This window comes from Mustela putorius, unplaced genomic scaffold (genome assembly GCF_011764305.1).
Source record: "Mustela putorius furo isolate JIRA1106 unplaced genomic scaffold, ASM1176430v1.1 tig00001075_pilon_pilon_pilon, whole genome shotgun sequence".
Lineage (NCBI taxonomy): Eukaryota > Metazoa > Chordata > Mammalia > Carnivora > Mustelidae > Mustela > Mustela putorius.
In genome coordinates this window covers 3352593-3372637 of record NW_025421560.1, presented here as the reverse complement: position 1 = coordinate 3372637, position 20045 = coordinate 3352593, and the positions used below count along the sequence as shown (strand labels likewise).

Below are 20045 nucleotides of genomic sequence, written 5' to 3'. Positions count from 1 at the left end.
ATTATTAAGTATTGTGGGAGAGCGACTTGAAGGCTCTGTGGGAACTTTCTGTTGAGCATGTTGCCCACTCAGTCTAGTCCTCGGCAGTGTGCTCACGGTGACGGTCTGTTTCCCTCACTTCTCCATTTGTGACTCAGGATTCTTCTGTAAGGAACACCAGTCCCGGATTGACTCATTTGTTCAGATCAGTGTGGATGGTTGGCTCGTGTCCTTCCGACCTGCTCCCATTCTTCCATTTCTCTTTTAGAACGTCCTTTCTCTCTGGCAGCTCTGGGTGCTCTAGGCGCTTTCATTTTCCCCACTCCAGTTCTGGAAGCCAACAGTTCTGCAGGGAGCACCGGTGGCCCTTTCAGTGGCTGGAGCTAGGGAATTCAGTGTCTACACCGCGTGTGTGCACACACGGTATCTAGACGTGAAGGTGAACATTGAGTTCTTAGAGGCCTCGGGCACCAGTCGGCTCTGCAAAGTTAATCCTGACACTCACTTCTTATTTTTAACTGCTTTTTCTGACTTAAACATGCTTCTCATTAGTGTACTTTGAGAGCTGCTAAACCAGAACTATGTGAAATTTAGCAATTTTTGTAAGTTCTTTTTGTCTTCAGCCTGACAGGATCCTGTCAGAACACCATTTTTCAAAGTTATCTAGGTTAGCTCCTTTCTTATCCACCCCTTCTAGTGAAGAATGGCCTATATTTATAATACAGTTAGATTCATTTATCACAGTATACATTCTAAACAGGAATCCCTCCGAAATCCTCGTTGACCTGACTTTAATGTGCATACAGCCCGTCACTCACGTGTCCAGTTTTTGGGGTTTTGGGGAGTGCTTACTCATGAATCACCACCACATTGCCACAGCAGACCATCTCAACACCTAAAAGTCCCTTGGTGTGACCCCTTCGTGGTTGACACCTTTCCCCATTGCCAACCACTGACCTGTTTTCTGTACTAATTTTGCCTTTCCCAGAAACCTGTAAATGGAAGCACAGAATACATCACCTTTTGAGTCTGGCTTCTTACGTGCAGAAAAGCGCACAGAAGGTTGCTCCGTGCTGCCACAGGACTCATGAGGTTATTCCCCTCTCAGTGCTCAGTGGTATGCCGTCGCAGAGATGGACCTGCTTTTCCCTCCTCTGTTGTAGGAATCTGGGTTGTTTCCAGTCTTTGGTGATTGTGAGTGAAGCTATCGACACGGGCTTCGTCCACTGCTCATCTGCTGGGATGCCCGGGAACGCGGCTGCTGGGTCGTATGGGAAGCATAAGCTTAACTTTGTAAGAGGTCAGGGTGGATGGTTGGTTCGTGTTCCAAAACAAGTCCTCTTGTTCTGCATTCTCACCAGCAGTGAGTATGTGTTTCTGCTGCTCTGCAGCCCCATCAGCACTTGGTACTGCCAGCTTTTTAAATTAAGCTGGCCTATTTTGGTTTTAAAGATTTTATTTGAGAGAAAGCACGTGTGAGCGTGAGCAGGCGAGGGGCAGGAGGAGGGGGAGAAGCAGGCTCCCCACTGAGCAGGGAGCCCGATGCGGGGCCTGATCCCAGGACCCTGAGATCACGACCTGACCTGAAGGCAGAGGCTTAACCCACTGAGCCACCCAGGTGCCCCAATTTATCCATTTTCTTAAAGCTGGGGTGATGTACTTTTTTAGAGTTGTAAGAATTCTTTATTCTGGATACAAGTTCTTTGTGATAAGTAATTTGTGAATATTTTCTCCCAGTCTGTAATTTATCTTTCCATTTTCTTGATATCTTTCACAGAGAAAATATTTTTAGTTTCTATGAAGTTCAGCTTTTACAAAACTTTTCCTTTGATGGATTACACTTTTGATGTCATGATCTAAAAGTTAATATTTTCCAACCTAAAATATAGACCTCCTCTGTATTATTTTTCCAGAAGTTTTACAGTTTTATATTTTATTTTGTTCTATGATCCATTTTGAGTTTGTCTTTAATAAGGTGTGCAGTGTGTTGGGCTTCATTTTGTCACGTATGCATGTGCCCTTCCCAGCACCATGCACCACGGTTGAAAAGAGGATTCTTTCTTCACTAAGTTGCCTTTGCATTTGTTCAAACTCAGTGGACTATTCATGTGGGTGTATTTCTGGACTCTGTTTTCTGTTCCCCTGAATTAGCTATCAGTCCTTTTGCCAATGCTACAGTTTTGATTACTGTTTTTTCAGAATAAGCCTTGAAATCGTATAAGTCTGTTCTTTAAAAGAAAAAAAGAAAAAAAATGTTTTGGCAATTATAGGTCCTTTGCCTTTCCATGCAAATTTTAGAATCAGCCTGACAATAGTGTCTACACAAAAAAGCTTGTTGGGATTTGGGGGTTGTGTTGAACAAACTGGGAGAACTTAACAGTTTATTAAGAATATTAAGGGGTATCTGCATGGCTCAGGTGATAATCTTGGGGTCTAGGGATCACAGCCTGCATCAGGCTCCCCACTGAGCGAGAAGCCTGATTCTCCCTCTGCCTCTCCCCCTGCTTGTGCTTATTATAAATAAATCTTTTTATAAAAAAAAGTGATTTCTCGAATCCTCGACTACAGTATATCTAATTAGATCCTCTCTGACTTTTAAGTATTTTTGGCTTTGTAGTTGTCAGATATAGGTCTTATACATGGACTTACACCAAATATTTATTTTATTTTTTTAGTGCTACTATAAATTTAGTGCATTTCTTATTGTAAGTTCTAATTATTGTTGCTAGAATACAGGAATAGGATTTTCTTTTGTATCCTGACCTTATTTCTTGCCATCTAAGATTCAGTTCTAGGAGCTTTTCGGTTTTTTGGGACCACTGGCTCACCGTGTGTCTGTCTCATAGTTTTCAACAATATTTCAAACATCTACATTATTTTGTAGGTTCATGGTGATCTGTGATCTTTAATGTTACTATTGTGATCATTTTGGGGCACCATGAACTGTGCCCACATAGATGGCAAACATGCCTGATAAATGCTGTGTGTCTTCGAGACTTTTCCACTAACCAGTACTGTTCCTTCTCTCTCTCCCACTCCTCTGACCTCCCTATTCCCCGAGACAAAACAATAATAAAATTAGGCCAAGTAATAACCCTACAGTGGCCTCCAAGTGAAAGGAAGAGTCCTACATCTCACTTTAGATGAGAAATGATTGGGTTTAGTGAGGCAGACACATCAAAAGCTGCCTCTTTTGCCAGGCCAAAAGCTAGGTCTCTTTTGCCACACAGCCAAATTCTGTATGCAAAGAAAAATTCTTGAAGGAAATTTAAAATGCTACTCCCATGGGGCACCCGGGTGGCTCAGTCAGGCATCTGCCTACGGCTCAGGTCATGATCCCAGGGTCCTGGGATCTGCCCCATGTTGGGCTCCTGCTCAGCGGGAAGATGCTTTGCCCTCTCCCTCCCTCCACTTGTGCTTTTTTTCTAATAAAAACTTAAAAAAAAAAAAATACCAGTCCTCTGAACACGTGCATGATAAGAAAGTAAAACAGCCTTATTACCGATAGGGAGAAAATTTTAGTGGTCTGGATAAATCAAACCAGCTACAACATTCCCTGAAGCCAAAGCCTAATCCAGAGTATGGCCCTAATTCTTCAATTTCATGAAGGCTGAAAGAGGTAAGCTACAGCAGAGAAGTCTAAAGCTAGCAGGCATTGGTTCATGAGGCTTAAGGAAAGAAGTCGTCTCCTTAACCTCAAAGTGGAAGGTGAAGCAGCTAATTATCCAGATCTACTAAGCTAGTCAATGAGGGCGGCTACACTCAACAGATTTTCAATGTAGCAAAGGAAGGAAACAGCCTTATCTTGGAAGAAGACGCCATCTAAGACTTTTACAGCCAGAGACAGAAGTCCCTGTGCGGCCTCAAAGGACAGACTGCCTGTCTGTTGAGGGGCCAAGGCAGCTGGTGACTTTAAATCAGAGCCTCTGCTGTAGAAATGGAACAATGAAGCCTGGGTGATGGCACATCTTACAACATGGTTTACAGAATATTTTAAGCCCACAATTGAGCCCTACTCTTCAAAAAAATTTTTTTTTCCTTTCAAAATACTGTTCGTTGGCGATGTACCTGGTTAGCCACAAGCCCTGGAGATGGACAGCCAGATTGTTGTTTTCATTCCTGCCACCACAACATCGATCTGCAGCCCGTGGATCAGGGACACATTACGACCTTAAGAAATACATCTTGTAAATCTGGATTATAATATTTTCAAGAACAAAAAGAAATACATCTTGTAAAACCAGAGTTGTCAGAGACAGTGACGCCTCCGATGCATCTGGGCAAAGCAAGCCCGGAAAGGATTTGCCACTGTAGATGCCATGAAGAACATGCCTGATTTACGGGAAGTGGAAATAATCAACACGAACGGGACTTTGCAAGCCGGGGATTCAGCCCCCCTGCCTGACTTTGAGGAGTTCGGGACTTCAGCGGAGGTGGTCCCTGTGGATGTGGCGAACAGCAAGAGAACCGGAACTAGAAGTAGAGCCTGACAATAGGACTGGGTTGCTGTGATCTTATGACAAAGCTGAAGGGACGAGCTGTTGTTCCTCACGGATGAGCAAAGAAAGCGGTTTCTTGAGATGGAATCTACACCCGGTGAGGACATCGCAAAGACCGCCGAAATGGCAGCAAAGGATTTAGAATATGACATAAGCTTAGTTGGTAAAACAGCAGCAGGTGTGAGAAGACGGACTCCAGTTCTGAAACAAGTTCTGTGGACAGAATGCTGTCAACGAGCATAAGGTATTAGGAGAAATCGCTTGGGAAAGGAAGAGTCAACCCATGGCAAACGTCATTACTTTAAGGAAAGGCCACAGGCACCTAGTCTGAACAGCCCCCGACATCAAGGCAAGACCCTCCACCAGCACAAGTCCGGCTCGCTGAAAGCACAGATGAGGGGGAGCATTTGTTTTAAGGTATGTACATCATTTTTAGACATAATGCTATTGCACACTTAAGACTTCAGAATAGCACACGTAACTTTTACATACGAAGAGAAATCAGACTCGCTTAATTGTTCTGTTTGCTGTGTCGCTGCAGTCTGGAGCTGAACCTACAATGCCTCCAAGGTCTGCCTGTAGTTAGATCGTCACCTGTTGCTCCGACCAAAACAAAACAGAACAACAAAAAAAAAAACCATAGGTTTTTATAATAGGCTTTAATTTTTCTTAAAATATAGCTTTCTTACGAAATTAAAACAAAGCATTTCGATTCTTCATAGTCTGAATGTTGAGATCTCTGTTATGTGATCATTTTAAAGAGTCGTTTATGTGGAACGAGTTGTGCTATTTACATGATCCAAACCACTACTGTCCCAAAGTCAGGGGAGCATTTTGCAAGTTCAGACAGAATAATGTCAAACCTTCTAGAAAGTTCAGGAGCAGCCTAGGACTGTGCTGTCGTTTTCGAAGGCTGGAACTGTCCTGCTTCAAATTTTTCTTTGAACTTTAAGTAGTCTCTTCTTTTATCAAAATATTTTATCTGTTGAGAAAAAAAGTGTTTGAAATAAGGGCAAGTTTTGCATCTTAAACAAAAGCACATATTTAAAGGTAACAAATTATTCAACGTAAGTTGAGTAAGTGGCCTAAGTGACTGTATTCTAGAATCACTCTGAGTCAAGGCGTACGACGTGTAAGAGTCTCCAGAGAGGAGCAGACCAGTGAGCCCCAGCCCCCTCTGGGTTACAGATCCTGTTGAGAACTCAAGTAACCCATGAGCCTTCTCCTTGAGAAATGTCCCTGGAATTGGACATGTGAATCTTGCCGTGTGGGCTCAGAGTTCGTAGGCCATAAAACTTCATGTTTGAAAGACACTGTACAAGTTTTTCTTATCAACTGTACATTCAGTAAGTTTTGTAGTTCATCAGCCATGATCAAGTTTATCTCATCCAGAAATACATATTTGTAACAGATGTTTAAAAGTTATATTTAAAAACTATGAATGAGCGGATGATAAAACTTCAATTAAAGACTTCATCTTATTTATATCCTTCTCTTGCCATAAGGAATTTGAGTATCGTAAAGCCCCATATCCTGAAGCAATAAAATTACAGTAGAAAATCAAGGTCACAAACAAAGCTGTCACAGTGTCGATATCTGAGCTGCTTTGCAGACAAGGTGAAGGCGGAACCCCACATATTTTCATGGTCAGGATAAAAAAAAACTAGTTCTTTTGTTAAAAGATTTTTTAGGCTCCACTGCATAACTTAAGAATTAAATCCTAAGTGGAAAGTAGACCGAGAATGTACACATCTGTCTCCAGCTGGCGTGAGAGGACAGCATTAACACTTCTCCCAGGGATACAACAGCCACGGAATGTCCTTGGTTCCCCCGAGTGACTGCAGCTGTCTTACTGAGCATGAAGCCTTGTCCTCTAAAACCACAGACTATCAGAAATTTTATTAAAGAGGTTATAGCAATAAAAATGAAACATCCTACCTTTTTGCCTGGAGGATCTCAGGCATCTTACAGAGCAGCAGCCTTGATTTCCAGCCCAGGAGCAGCAGCTTAAATAACGTATTTCTGAATGGGACATTCTGAAAATCGGACCCTGGGTCCCCTCTCAGTCCAGAGCCGACGACGATCTGTTTATATGCAGCCCTGCTCTGAGCTCAGCCAAGCACAGAGAGATTTCATTTTACCTAACTTCCACCCTGCCCCCTGCCCCGAATCCTCAGATGACTCCCTTCCTGTACCTGGTGCGATACCCCAGCTCCTCTGGGTCACGGTCTCCATGGTTACCAGACTACAGATTTACCCCTGGTGGGGGGGGTGCTCTGCATAAAAGATACCCAGTGTTACCAGATCTTTGTGACCGACCCTGTCACATCTCCACCTGCCTGCCTGACAATTCGGTGTAGATGTCCTACTAGCAAACCCAAACCAAGCTCCTCTGCAACTGTTTTCTCGTCTAATACTTCCTTCCGTGACCGCACCACTGTCCACCTATCCACTTCAGTCCCACTCCCTCTTCACCACTACACCACAGCTCTCCGTTCTCACCTGAATTATTGCACCAGGACTGGAACTGGCTTCTCTCCCCTCAATCTATCGGTCATGCCGCGGCCAAATACTCTTTCCAAAACCCAAATCTGGTCATGTCCCTGGCTGGAAGATCTTTCCAGGCATCCCTATAGACTGTAAGGTCAACATCCAAACTCCTCAGCGAGACAAACAAGGCCATTCTTGGCTTAATCTCTGCCCATTTGTCTGTCCTCTCTGAATCTGCCACTGGCCCCTGAAATACCGGCCGTCGAGAGCTGCTCCGGGTCCTGGACATGCTTAGTTCTCCAGCACTGTGCCTCCCGGCCTCTGCCTGAACCGCGCTCCAGCCCAGCCTTCCCTCCTGGGGGAGCAGTTGGGGATCCTCAGCACGAGGCACATGCTCTCCCTGTCCAGGCTCAGAAGCCCACGGGCACTCACTGAGGGGGACTGTACTGGGGTGCTAGCATCTTCCACCCCCTTACAGGAGACGCAGGACAGGAGTGCAAATGCCACAACGCTGGGATCTGAAACATTGCCACGGTTTATACGAAACACAGCTTCTGAAACTGATACTGGGATCAGTCTCTTGAATGACTCTGGGATGAAGGATGGCTCTCAGCCCCACGCCCTCCGCAGCCATGAGCCAGAAGACTGTTGCAGTCGACCCGTCACACAGGGTACTGCTGGGTACCATAAAAGCAGCAAAGCGCCAAGAAAAGTAACTCATTCCGGTGACACCTGGCATTTTAGTTGTGTGGCATATTTATTACATATCAAATCTGAATTTATTGCTTTACTGCTCAGCTGATCCTGAACAAATTATCTCACCTGAGCCTTAGGTCCCTCTGTGTAAAACAGACACACAAGTACTCCCAAAACTCTAAATTAAAGCTAATAAAGATGCCTCCTACAAATGGACCCAGATGATACCTCCTCTTCTGACCCCCTTCCCCCATGTAGCTCCCCACCTTCTCACATGGCTCTGGAAAAATCTTTCCGTTCCTGGTTGATGGCTACGGTAAGACTTCAAATGCAGTCTCTAAGCCAAGCGCACAGGTGAGGAGGAGGGGGCAGGTTGAAGGACGGCACTGCAGAAGGACACAGTGTTGTCAACACTTAGCACAACACTGTCAAATGCTACAGAGGCCAACTGGAATATTCTGCAACTACACCCCCCCCACCACCTTTGCTGGGTCGGCTGGAGCTCTGTAGCCTGTGCCCTTCTCCACCAGGACCCCTCTCCTGATGCTTGGGTGGCTCCCTGAGCTCTTCAGTGAGCTTGTCCTCCAACCAGTCTTACTCCCAGGATCAAAGCAGAATGCCCTTTCCATAATCCCAATTCTGAGAGCCCATTCTCCAAACACCGCACCCCCCGCCTGCCTCTTCCCTTTCTAAGACCCTAATGCTGAAACCCACTGAGCCCACCACCCTTTCAGACTCCCTCTCGTACCTTCACAGCTGTCCTTCCTGCCGAACTCCAAGCTCTCCAGTGGCTTCCCGCAGCCCTCAGTAAAGCCCACTGCCCCAGGCTCCCATTACCTCTCTGACCTGAATGTCCGCTGCTTTGTCCTTGCTAATCCTTAAACACACGGGACCTGCCCCCACTGCAGGGCTGCTGTGCCGTCCCACTTCCCTCCTGAGGATGCTCCTCCAGTGAGTCCCACAGTGAAGGCTGAAGCTCTGGGGCTGTGCTCCTGTTGGTGCCTTTCCCTGGGGTTAGGAGCATGGGAAGAGTTCAGTCTTGCACATGCAGAGGTCAAGGTTGGTCCTGGGACCATCTAAAACCTATTGCAACAGCTCATCGGGTGCCTTTGGAGCTGGAGAAATGGCCAAGCTGGAGCTGTGGATGAGGCATCCACACCTGAGACCAGACTGCCTTGGGAGAGTGAACAGCCTAGAAGCACACTGGCATTCATGGCCGCACAGGAAACCTCTCCAACAGGCATGGCTGCTAGACAAGCAGGAGGACAGCCTGGGGCGTGGGGGTCATACGGGCACCCAAGGAGATGGGGCTTTTGTATTGAAATAGACTACAGTTATGACTAAGTTTCTAGAACGCCATGAGACTTGTGTAGGCTATTTTCATGGAAGGAGAAAGGAGGATGTGGAGAAGGGCAAAGCATGAGGTCCAGACTCACACTCCCAAGCTCCAATCCTGGCTCTGTCCTTACAGGTGACTTCGTTTCAGTGCACCCATGTCTTTGTCTGCAAAACTAGGTGACAGCCCTCATGAGAACAGTGAAGGTGGAGGGCACGTCTGAAGAGCTCCAAGCATATACTCAGTATATGAGCTGTGAGCAGGACACAGTAACCTGGAGAGAGTGGCATCCAGCCAGGGTCCCGGTGGGAGTGGAAGGGACAGAGAAAAACCCTTTATGATGCAGAGAACAGAAGCTGCGTGAAAGAAGGGGAGTGGGAGGGTCTGCTAGTCACCGGACTGGAGAGAAAGTAGTGGGTCTTCGAGGAGAGGGAAAGAGGGAGGATAAAGCAGGACAGAGGCGTGACTTTCCAAAGGGCCTAAGACGGGATTCCCAACCATGGTTATTGGAATCACCTGTAGAACCAGAGCTGTGTCAAAGGCTCGGGTTCTATTTCCAGACCGTCAGTCAATCTGAGGGGAGGTCTGGGACAGAGCTCTTCAAAAACCTCTCCACATGATTATGACGTGTCACCTGAGTGGAAAATCATGACAAGGCTGTCAAAAGGTCTCACAGGGACAAAATTCTCCTGAGAAAATCCAGGGGTGGGATGAGAAGAGAACCCACCAACACCCCGGCCACCAGAGCTCCTGCCCTGTTCTCAGCTGCACCCTGCTCTCAGTGACCGCAGGGCCGGAGAGCCCAGCGAGAAGGGGACAGCACAGATAGTGAAGGAACCAGAACCCTCATGGACTCAGGTGTGAGACAGACCAAGCTACACATTCTCCACCTACTTCGTAAACCAGTTGTTCTTAGTGCATCAACCCTAATGGGAAAACCAGGATGTCTAACAGTTTTCACCTAAATCATTAAACAATCTGATCACAAAACCCCACATTGATCATGTTTCTATTTATATGTCAAGTTTGACGTGGAGTCTTCATAGGAATCCCGTGAGGAAGGCTGCATTATGCTGGTTTTACAGATGAAACGTTCACCTAGAGCACCCCAGCCCTCCAGCCCAGCCCTCCAGCATGACCCCCACCCTCCTGGCGGTCTCCCACACACCTCCGGCTCCTCATCTGAAACTGTGAGGTGTGACAGGGAGACCCTAAGCCACGTCCTAAGACGAGCTGTTCTCACAGAGACTCTGCCCAGCAGCATGAAGAGTGGAAATGCACAAATTCCGGTTCCCATCTTATACCAGCCAGCCAGGCCTGACTTAGAACTACCATCCTGCCACTTGCTGACCAGTGCTGAGCAAGTTACTTCAATGCCCTGACTCTTCCAGAAAACGAAAGCAAACCACCCTCTGAAAGGACACAGATGCAGGAGTGTCAAGCACGGAGCCCTCACGGTCAGCTCCCTTTTCCAGCCCACCCCCACATCAGGGGCAGGCAGCACACAGCAGGACAGCGGTCAGGGACGCATCCGGGGCAGCACCTATCATAGGAACGTCCTCCTACTTCCTAAACCGCTCATAATAGTTTGGGTACATGAGCGCATGATTTGGGGAGCACAACAGAGAATGCTTCATTTCTGAGAGAGGCTCCAGGCCAGCGAATTTGCCAACCCCTGCCCCACACTGAAGAGTGTTCTTAGGATCCTGGAGGCATCTACCAACTCAGTGAGTTGGAATTTCTGGTCCTCATTTACAGGTTTGTTTTCAGTGACCTTTAAAGGGTCAAGTGACCTTTCCCAGACGCCTGCCTGACCTAAGAACATAAACCAAGTCTGGATGACCAGGCAGGGCCTTCTCTGCTGCTCTACAAACTGGATCCCTCCGTGCCTCCGCCTGCTTCACCCCTCAGCCCACCGCACAGCCTCTCAGCCCGGTGCTGGCTCCCAGTGACCGACACCCGGCGAGTGTGCCTTACCCACTGCTGGGGACACCTGGATTCGAATGCGCTTCTCAACTGCTCGCACTGGGACGCGTCCTCTGCCTTCTCGTCCAAGCACTTCCAGTACTCGTCCCGGGCTCCCCAGCACGCCTGTCTTTCTTTCATGGACGGGGCTGCCATCCCTCGTGGGCCCAGGCTGTTGACCAAAGTAACACCGGGTGTGAACCACGACCTCGTTTCGGAGACAGCAGGGCACTGACACTGTCCGTCCTCCCCGCCCAGCCCCCTTCTACAATTCCGCCTTGGGATTTTGATGGCGCCATCGAAGTCACCCAGTTTTAAACGGACACCGGCAGAGCTCATCCCCCACGTGATGACACGGGACCCGCAGGGGGCGGCGCGCTCAGTCCCGTCCCTGGGGCCTCTCGAGCGCGTGTCCCCCCCACCTGTAAGACGGGAGCAGCCGCGCCCATGTAGAAGGCGGCCTGCACACCAGACGCTCCACAAGGAAGCGCAAGCGTCGACGGGACCCGGCAGCGCCCGCGGAGCTACCAGCCGTGCCGAAGGGGAGCCTGAGACGCGCAGAGTCGGAACCACCGGGTCCAGCCTCCAACACGCGCGCCCGCTGGGACCCACCCGCAAGCTGGCCTCTCGCCCGCCTGCGACCCGGTTCCCTTGGGCTCTGATAGGAGGAAAGGGTCATGAAACTCAACAAACTGGGGGAAAGGGGGGTCCGGTGCCGAGTCCTGGCACCCTTAGGGTCGCCTCGCCCGAAGGGGCTCGAGCAGCGGAGAACTCACCACCCCAAGGAAGCACGTCCCGCGGCAAATCCGCCCTCCTGCTCGGAATGACCCTTACGGGAACCCGTTCACTGTTCGAGGAGGGCGGGACTTCCGGCTCCGCTCTCTCACCTGTTGCAGCGACTTCCTTCCGGACCTGCGGGGAGGGGAGAGGAGGCGGGGCCTGGGGGTGTGGCGGTGGGAGAGTGGGCGGGGCTGTGTCGGAGCTTGGAGCGGCTTCAACCTCGAGGGCGGCTCGGAGCCTCTTTCCCTGAGGCTTTCAGCCACGACAAGGGACCCGCTCCTCTCGTGACTCTCTGTTTCCGTGCACATCTCACCCGCGCCGCCTGGAGGGCTTGAGTTTCGAGCCCGGCCCGACCAGGCGGTTTGGGGTGGAAATCTGCAGACAAGGGATGAGCGCTAGACAACCCGCTAACGGTGACAGCTTGGCTGCAGGCTTCCCGGTGGAGATAGTCGGAAGGTGCGGCAGGGGAGGGGAGGGGAGGGGAGGGGAGGGGAGGGGAGGGGAGTGGGGGCGGGGTGGGGGAGGGGAGGGGAGTGCGGGCAGGGCTGGTGGCGGGCGGAGCGGGCAAGCGCTGGAGGACCCGGGAGATCTGGAAAGTAAGCGAAGCGGGCTGTGAACCGAGGCCTTGAGCTCCCGGTCCCGGCCGAGGGTTCGTCCCCGCACGTCGCTCAGCGTCGGGACCGCTAGCCCTGGCGGCTTTGTGGACGCACCTGGGTGGGTGCTGGGAGACGCAGTGAGATCGCGGAGCAGAGCCCGCTCGGCCGAGATGCGGCCCTGGAGACGCGAGCCTGGTGAGTTCCCGGACAGACGCCGTGCCCTTGGCTCTGAGATCTGCGGAGGGTAGTTCAGACGAGGAGAACGGAGGAAGATACTTGCTTTTCTGTTTAGTCTTACTCGTGGCTTTCGTGACTTCCCAAACACCAGGGTATTGGGATAAAGGAATGAGAAGAGCTGCTTCGGGTAGGTCTGAAAAGACGGTATTTCTGATACACAAACAAGTTTGTGTCTGAGCCGAATCTGTAAAAGCGCGTTTATGGGTAAAGGTCAGTCATCCGGGGTTTGGTCTCAACAGAGTCCACATGCGCTGTCTGGTCCCGCTGAAGAGCTTCTAACACCCGGAGCGACCTACAGCTCTGCAGTCAGTGCCAGTGTTTGCTCCTGTCCAAATTAAGTACATGCAGGTTTCCAGAGTAGCTGCGTGAAGCCAAGTTCCCCCAGACATATGTTCTACAGTATGGACAGTCCTCCTGGAGGTCAGCGGACTGTGTAAGGCATGGAATGCTTCATTCTTTCTTTTACACTGTGTCTACCAAGGGCAGTTTATATAAAGATAATATGTCCTGAGTATGACCGATGAGATAGTAAAAGGATGGGAAGAGTCTTGGGTGACTTCAGAGTTGAAAAAGTAAATACAATTAAAATTTTAAGTTTATACATACCTAATGATAAATATATAAAGTGAAACTTGACCGAATGACAAAGAAAAAATTATAGTCCTATTAGGTTACTTTAATAAGCCTTTCTCAGTGATTTTTAAGACAAACAAAAGAAAAATCAATAAGGATACAGAAAATGTGAATAGCATGATTAATAAACTTGACCTCATACACAGAACATTACCAAAATTAGAGTGTACATTTTTTTGGAGCGCAAAGATGGCATCATCCTGCAATCAACCACAGACTTATCTGTAAAGCAACCCACAACAAATTTTAAAGATTGAAATCATTCAGCACATGTTTTTTGACCATTATGCAATTAAGCTAAAAATCAATAAAGAATTATAACAAATCCATATAAACCCTTGTCAGAGGAGTCGTAATGATAGAATATATGTTGAGCTGAACAATAAAATATAATAGCAATGCCTGTGTGATGCAGCTAAAACAGGGCTTAGAGGAAAAATTATAGCCCAAAATATATAAGAAAGAGGCTAAAAAGTCTTTAGCTTAAATATCCATTTTCAAGAGTCAGAAAAAGGAGAACAAGATTAAAGGAAGTAAAATGACAGAAATAATATTAAGAGCAGGAATGAATGAAATGGGAATCAAAAGTAATATGCCAGAGACTGTACTGATACAGGAGAACGATTATGCATACCTCTCCCCTACTCCATGGCCACTAATCTCAAATTAGTGGCTTGAAATTGTCCATGATGATAGTATTCACTCCATGGAAATAAAAAAACAGGCCAGGCTGGTGTTTTATTATCTTTGGAGCCAATCTACTAGAGAACCACTGCATACAATGGATTAAAAATCCAAAAGTTGATTTTTTTTAAAGAAAAGATGAATACAATTGATCAATATCTGTTAGTATTGAACAATACAAGGAGAGATGTTAACCTATATTAGTAATCAAAACTATATATTTCAAAAAAGTTATGACATCTTACAAACAGTTCAGTGCAAATAAAATTTAGGTAAATGCACAAATTTCAAGGAAAACACAACTGGCAGACTCAAGAATAGAAAATATGAATCTTTCAAACCATATTTTAAGTCAGTAGTAAAGAATCTTCCCACACAAATTCCAGGTCCATGGCTCCACAGGTAAGTTCCTCTAACCTTTGAAATAATTCTGTCCTTATGTATGAGGCCTCCATAACTTTTGTACTAATTACAAAAACCCCACACTTATGAAACACCAAACTCTTTGGAACTCATTAGGTGGAAAATGTGATTTAGTGTCATGAAGTTCTTTATAGTCATTATTTATATATTACTTAGGTGACTATGTATGTTTTGCTGCAGAAATAATAATGTATGAATATTGGTTTTTGAGTAGAGGTGCTCTTCCAGTTCTTGTTGAGAGTGTTACAAAAATATGCTGTATGTGTTCCATTGTGCCTTCCCAATGTCTGAAAAAGTCTGTATTCCAAAATACATCTGGCTGCAAGAATTTCATATAAAATGCGTGGACCTACAGAAGAATGTTTTTATGACTTTGGGGTCAAGAACTTTTTTTTTTTTTTTTTTTTTTTTTTTTTTTAGCCATAAAGGAAATGATCAATGAATCCAACTACATTAAAATTTTTGTTTTACCAAATAAAATTTTTGTTTACCAAAACAAAATACTTTTGTTTACCAAACAATACCATAAGGTGAGGAGAAAAGACAAAACCACAATGTGGGAGAAGTTTGTAAAACAAAGAATTGGTACCCAGAGTATATAAAGAACACTTAGGAATCAATAAGAACAGGACAATGTAGTTTTTAAAATAAGCAAAAGGCTTAAATAGGCACAGCACCAAAGAGGAGATACAAATGAGCAGTGTAAGAAAATATCCACGTCCTTGTTAGGAACCACGAACATGAGCCATCAGATCCCAATGCAACACCATTAGACACCAAAAAGACTCGAGAATAATTATAAAAAATCTGTCAGTAACAAGTTTGAGAAGGATGAAGCAAGAAGCTTCCTCACACACAGAGGGTAGTATAAGTTGATACAATCACTTTGGATTATCACTTTGTGGCATTATCTAGTAAAGTTAACCATACAACACATTCAGGATGACTCAGGAATTCTACTGTACAGAATCACTTATGCATGTGCGTCTTTGTTATAGCTAAAAACAACATACCACTTAAACTTACACCAACAATAAATGAATAAATTATGGCATGGTCACATTAGGAGATAGGTTGCAGCAATGAAAGGAGTATTTATAGCTATCCACAATAACATGATGTATCCTGTATTAAATAAAAGAAGTAAATCAACCAAAGAATAGATACATGGCAAAACTCAGCTGTCCTGTTTAGGATACATTCCTCCATAGTATTAAAGTATTAACAAAACAAAAATGGGATGTGATCAGGGAGAGGTGAATAGGGACCTTCTGAGTTGTTGATAAAATTTTATTTCTGGACTTTGGTGTTAAACAATTATTCTGTAAATAAACTGTGCAAGAATGTTTTGTGTATGAATGTTTTCTGTATGAATGACATATGTCACAGTTTTTTTAAGATTTATTTATTTGAGAGAGAGAGTGAGCGAGCTTGGGAGAGGGGCAGAGGAACAGAGAATCTTAAGCAGACACCTGCTGAATGCGGACCTCCCCCCCCACCGCCGCAACATGGGGCTCAATCCCACAACACTGAGATCACGACCTGAGTGGAAACCAAGAGTCTGATGCTCAACCATCTGAACCCCCAAACACCCCCATATGTCACAATTATTAAAGAGAGTAGTTGTTTAGTCTGGAAATTATTTAGTCTTCAGTATACAGGAAGGTAAAAATAATGATCATACAGACCATTTATAAGGCGATTACTAACAGATTTAGCATCTTGTGCACTTTTCTAGGTCAAAAGTCAGTAGTCCTTCATGCTGTCCCCTGTGCAGTCCAGCTCTTCCTGCAGGTTAGCCATACATCTAAGGTGTAGACAGTGAAGAATTACCGAAGAGGGTCAATACAGTGCAATAGCGGTCCCCATCCTCACCTCCAAGGAGGTCCGGTGTTCACCAACTGAGAAACACAGATGTAGCCAACAGCGCAAAAGCAACTAAGGAAAGGGAAATTTTAAGATGTCAATAAGGCAAACAAACCAAAAACAATGCAGGATAAGAACTGCAAAAACCAGATTCCCCTTACGAAATCTAGAAGGCTGTGGGCAAGTAAAAGAAAGGGGTGCCAAAAGATGATTTCCAATGTGTTGTCTTGACACAAAGGCAGTGAGTGTAGTCTCCCAGCCTGTCTGGAGGAGAGAGGAGGCGGGGAGAAGTCAGTGTGAACACGTGGGAAGAGTGCCGCTGGAGGAAACTTCCTGTGGGTGTATCTCCAGTCTGAACTGAGAAGATCCCCAAACCACTGCGGGGCGGGGCCAGACAGACCCAGGAGCACCGAAAAACGTAGGTGGTGTTTTTCTGTTGCTGCCCACAGACTTTTATTTATAATCTGTACTGTTTTACAAAACAGTGGCACAGACACCTACGCGGGTACAAAAACAGGAGAAAGATACCCTAACTTCAGCATTGCTACAGAGATCCTTCTGAATTTCCTTAGATCTCGGTGCCAGCCCCTGATCTTTTTTCTTCCCATGAACTACAGATCTGTTCCAAGGAGCTGTCCTTTTCCCTTCTTTATTTTTTTCTTCTCTTGCATTTCCTTTGCTCTGTTTTCCATGGCCAAGCTGATTCACTCTCCCAGCTTCAGCTGCCACTTCTATCAGAAAAGACCTACAAATCTATGTTCTTGTCCTAAAGGAAACTTTGTCCCACTTTTCTCTTTCCAAGTCCCTCTTGGACATCTCTACTTCTCTGGCCTTCCATTACTCCAGTAAGCTCAAAACTGAACCCACAGCATCCTCTCTCCAGAACAGCTTCCCGTTCTGTGCTCCTTTCATGGGCCTAACAAATCCTTAGTCTGCCAGGCACAGTGCTGGGCCGTGGAGGAAAACAATGGATGAGAAGCTCAGTCTGGCGGAGGATGTAGGCCATGTTGTCCTTTAACAAACAGGAGTTCAGAGCTATGATAGGTCCATGCACCAAGTATAGTGAGAGCTTGAAGAGGTGGTTGCCCAAAGAAATCCAGAAGGGAAATACAGACTGTAGGAGAGGGCAACAAAGTGGAGTGGATAAAAGCAGGGGCTCTGGAGCCTAATGGCTTGACTCCATCCTCCCCCAATGAGAAGCTGTGTGACCTTGGGCAAGTTCCTGGAACTTTGCACATACTGGTTTCCTCAATGAAGAATGTGGTTGATAGTATCTACCTCAGGTTGCTTATAAAAGTTAAATGAAATAATCCCTGCAAAGCACTTGGAACAGTGCCTAGCACTTGAAAGGATTTAATTCATTTGCTCATTATTCAACGTGTGTCAAGCACTGTTCTAGGAGCCTGAGAGACCACAGAGAACCATCCAGATGAACACTCTTGTCTTCATGGAATGTACATTCTAACAGACAACAAGCAACAAACAAAGAAATTCTATAGGTAGTATGACAGAGAAGAGTTACAGGACAAGGAAAAAGATAAATGCTAGTTATATTATATTTTAGATGTCCTTTGATCTTGGACTTGAAGAGAAGTCCACTAAAGAGAATATGGTTTTATCAAATCAAACATTATAAGTAATCTGCACTCTTATGTTCTACTAAGAAAAGAAGCACTCTCAATTAAACTATGATGGAATTCTTTTTTCTTGCCTAGGACTCTGATCTGAAATGTCATAAAACTTATTTAGACATATTTAAGTATCAGTTTTTAAAAAAATTGTGTGTGTGTGTGTGTATATATATGTATACACAGAGAGAGAGAGAGAAGAAAAAAAAAAAGCAGGAGTTGATTAAGGTGTACCTAAAGCTTCTTTATATTTAGAGTTCTAGTCCTCAGCATCCTTTTCTGATCCAGTCACCAGTTCTCCACCAGTCTTATCTACTGTCATTAAGCACTTTGAACCAAGTCTTCCTCTTTCCCCCTTCCCTACTCTTGACTTTCAAAACTTTTTGGACCCACAAAAGGGATTGGTGTTGAGCAATGCAGCCAACCTTGTAAATAGCTACAAGGAGCCGACTTTTCACTGCTATGTTGGGGATGTTGCTCAACGTTTTCCAGTTGCCCTCTGCCCACCGCTCCCCCCAAATGTACTTTGCTTCCTAGGCATGAAGAGCACCCCCTTCTGATGACCTGGATTTTCACCTAAGACCCTGCAAGTCTGGGTGTGTCTGTGCACAGTGATGGCTATGTTCTGTAACCGGGATCTGGTGACTGTACTGTCAACTTCAGGATGCATCCTAGTGTCCAAGATGCACAAGTGTGGGAACAAAAATGGGAGTGTTAGAGTCAATGAAATACTGCAGTCATAACCTGGCAGTCCTCTTTGTTCTGACCATTTGTGCTTTGTCAGGCACGGGGCGAAACATTTAGTCTTTATAAGGACCCATGGAGCGGGCACCCTGTCATCCGCATTGTATACAGCTGCGTTATCCAACCGAGGTATTAGACAAGGAACACATGTAAATTGCAGTTTCTAGTAGCCACATTAACAAAGCACAACTTCGGTGAAGCTAACTGTAGTAATATATTTCCTTTAACCCAATATATTTAAAATATTATCATTGGGGCGCCTGGGTGGCTCTGTTGGTTGCGGGTCTGCCTTCCGCTGGGGTGGTGATCCATAGGTCATCAGATCGAGACCCGCCTCAGGCTCCTTGCTCAGTGGGGAGCCTGCTTCTCCCTCAGCCTGTCACTTCCCCTGCTTGTGTGCTCTCTCTCTGACAAATAAATACAAACTTTTAAAAATTAAAAAAAAAAAGAAGAAGAAGAAGAAAGAAAGAAAAGAAAAAAAGAAAGAAAACCCACTTTTTTTTTTTTTTTTAAGCTTGGACTGGAAACATCCCCCCCCCCCCCCGCGGTGAGCAGCTCCCCTAGTGTGCAGCGCAGGTACTACAACAGACAGAAACCCTAAGACCAACCGGGGGTGGAAGGGCAGCGTGGATACTCCAGCTCAGACCCTGCCAGAAGCTTGTGCTCCTAGGCTGTCCCCTACATGAGGGAAGGACCTTCCAGGCAGAGCAGAGGTGATAGCAATGTCCAGAGTTGGGGCAGAGCAGGTCTCTTAAAGCCGGAAATGGCTAACCTTGGTTGAGACCTCAGGTGTGGGGTTGGTTCCCTCTACTGCTGGAGCCTACTGCCCTGTGGTTGGAAACAATCTCAACTCTTCTTTTGCCCTCTAAATTCTGACCCTTTTGTTCAGCTCACTCACCTAGGGACAGACATCTATGTGGCCCCTGCCACCTGTCTGGGGGTGCTGTCAAGCCCTGCGGCACCCCAGGCCTTGGGTAATGGATCCTGTGTGGTTTGGGCTCCTCGTTTTCTCTCCCACCCATGCGGCCCTGCAGCCCCTGAGGAAGCTGCCTGAGTGCAGCCAACAGCAAACAGCTATACGGTCTCTCTGGGCCTCCCTTTGAGGGGGAGGTCCTCTGCCATAGGACCCCCAGCAGCCCTGGCCAGGCTGACTCCTCTCTGCTCCTTCAGTCAGACCCCTCGTGGTCCTGCACCCACCCCCTCATTGCCCTGGCTTTACTACTCACTTCTGCCTCACCCTGATGCCTTCCTCCTCCCCTCTCAGCCGCAAATCCCGTACCTTCTGCCAGACCTAGCTGACCAAGAACGTTTTAGAAGCCTTGGGAATTGGAGACCACATCCATTTTGTGCTTTCCTAACAGAGCTTTAATTAACCCTCTCCACTCATTTCACATCTGTACTGATCCTCCAAGATCTACCCAGAGCAGGGGTTGATAATTTCCCGATTATTCCCCATAGTACAGACACATGGAAGACGCTTAGGAACCCA

At 46.5% G+C, this 20045-nt stretch overlaps 1 protein-coding gene and 1 long non-coding RNA gene across 2 annotated transcripts; one reads left to right on the top strand and one right to left on the bottom strand.

Annotated features, from left to right (window-relative positions):
* Positions 1-5122: 5122 nt before the first annotated feature.
* On the bottom strand, positions 5123-11875 carry LOC101683946 (Molybdenum cofactor synthesis protein cinnamon). Its single transcript, XM_004777739.3, has 3 exons — positions 11742-11875; positions 10978-11137; positions 5123-5460 (listed from the first exon to the last, which is right to left on the bottom strand). Exons 2-3 carry the CDS (start codon positions 11119-11121, stop codon positions 5365-5367), a joined length of 240 nt encoding a protein of 79 aa, XP_004777796.1. The 5' UTR covers positions 11122-11137; positions 11742-11875; the 3' UTR covers positions 5123-5364.
* LOC106004219 lies at positions 11874-14732 on the top strand. Its single transcript, XR_001177140.2, has 2 exons — positions 11874-12201; positions 12818-14732. It is a non-coding gene; the product is annotated as an uncharacterized LOC106004219 (long non-coding RNA).
* The last annotated feature ends 5313 nt before the right edge of the window (positions 14733-20045 follow it).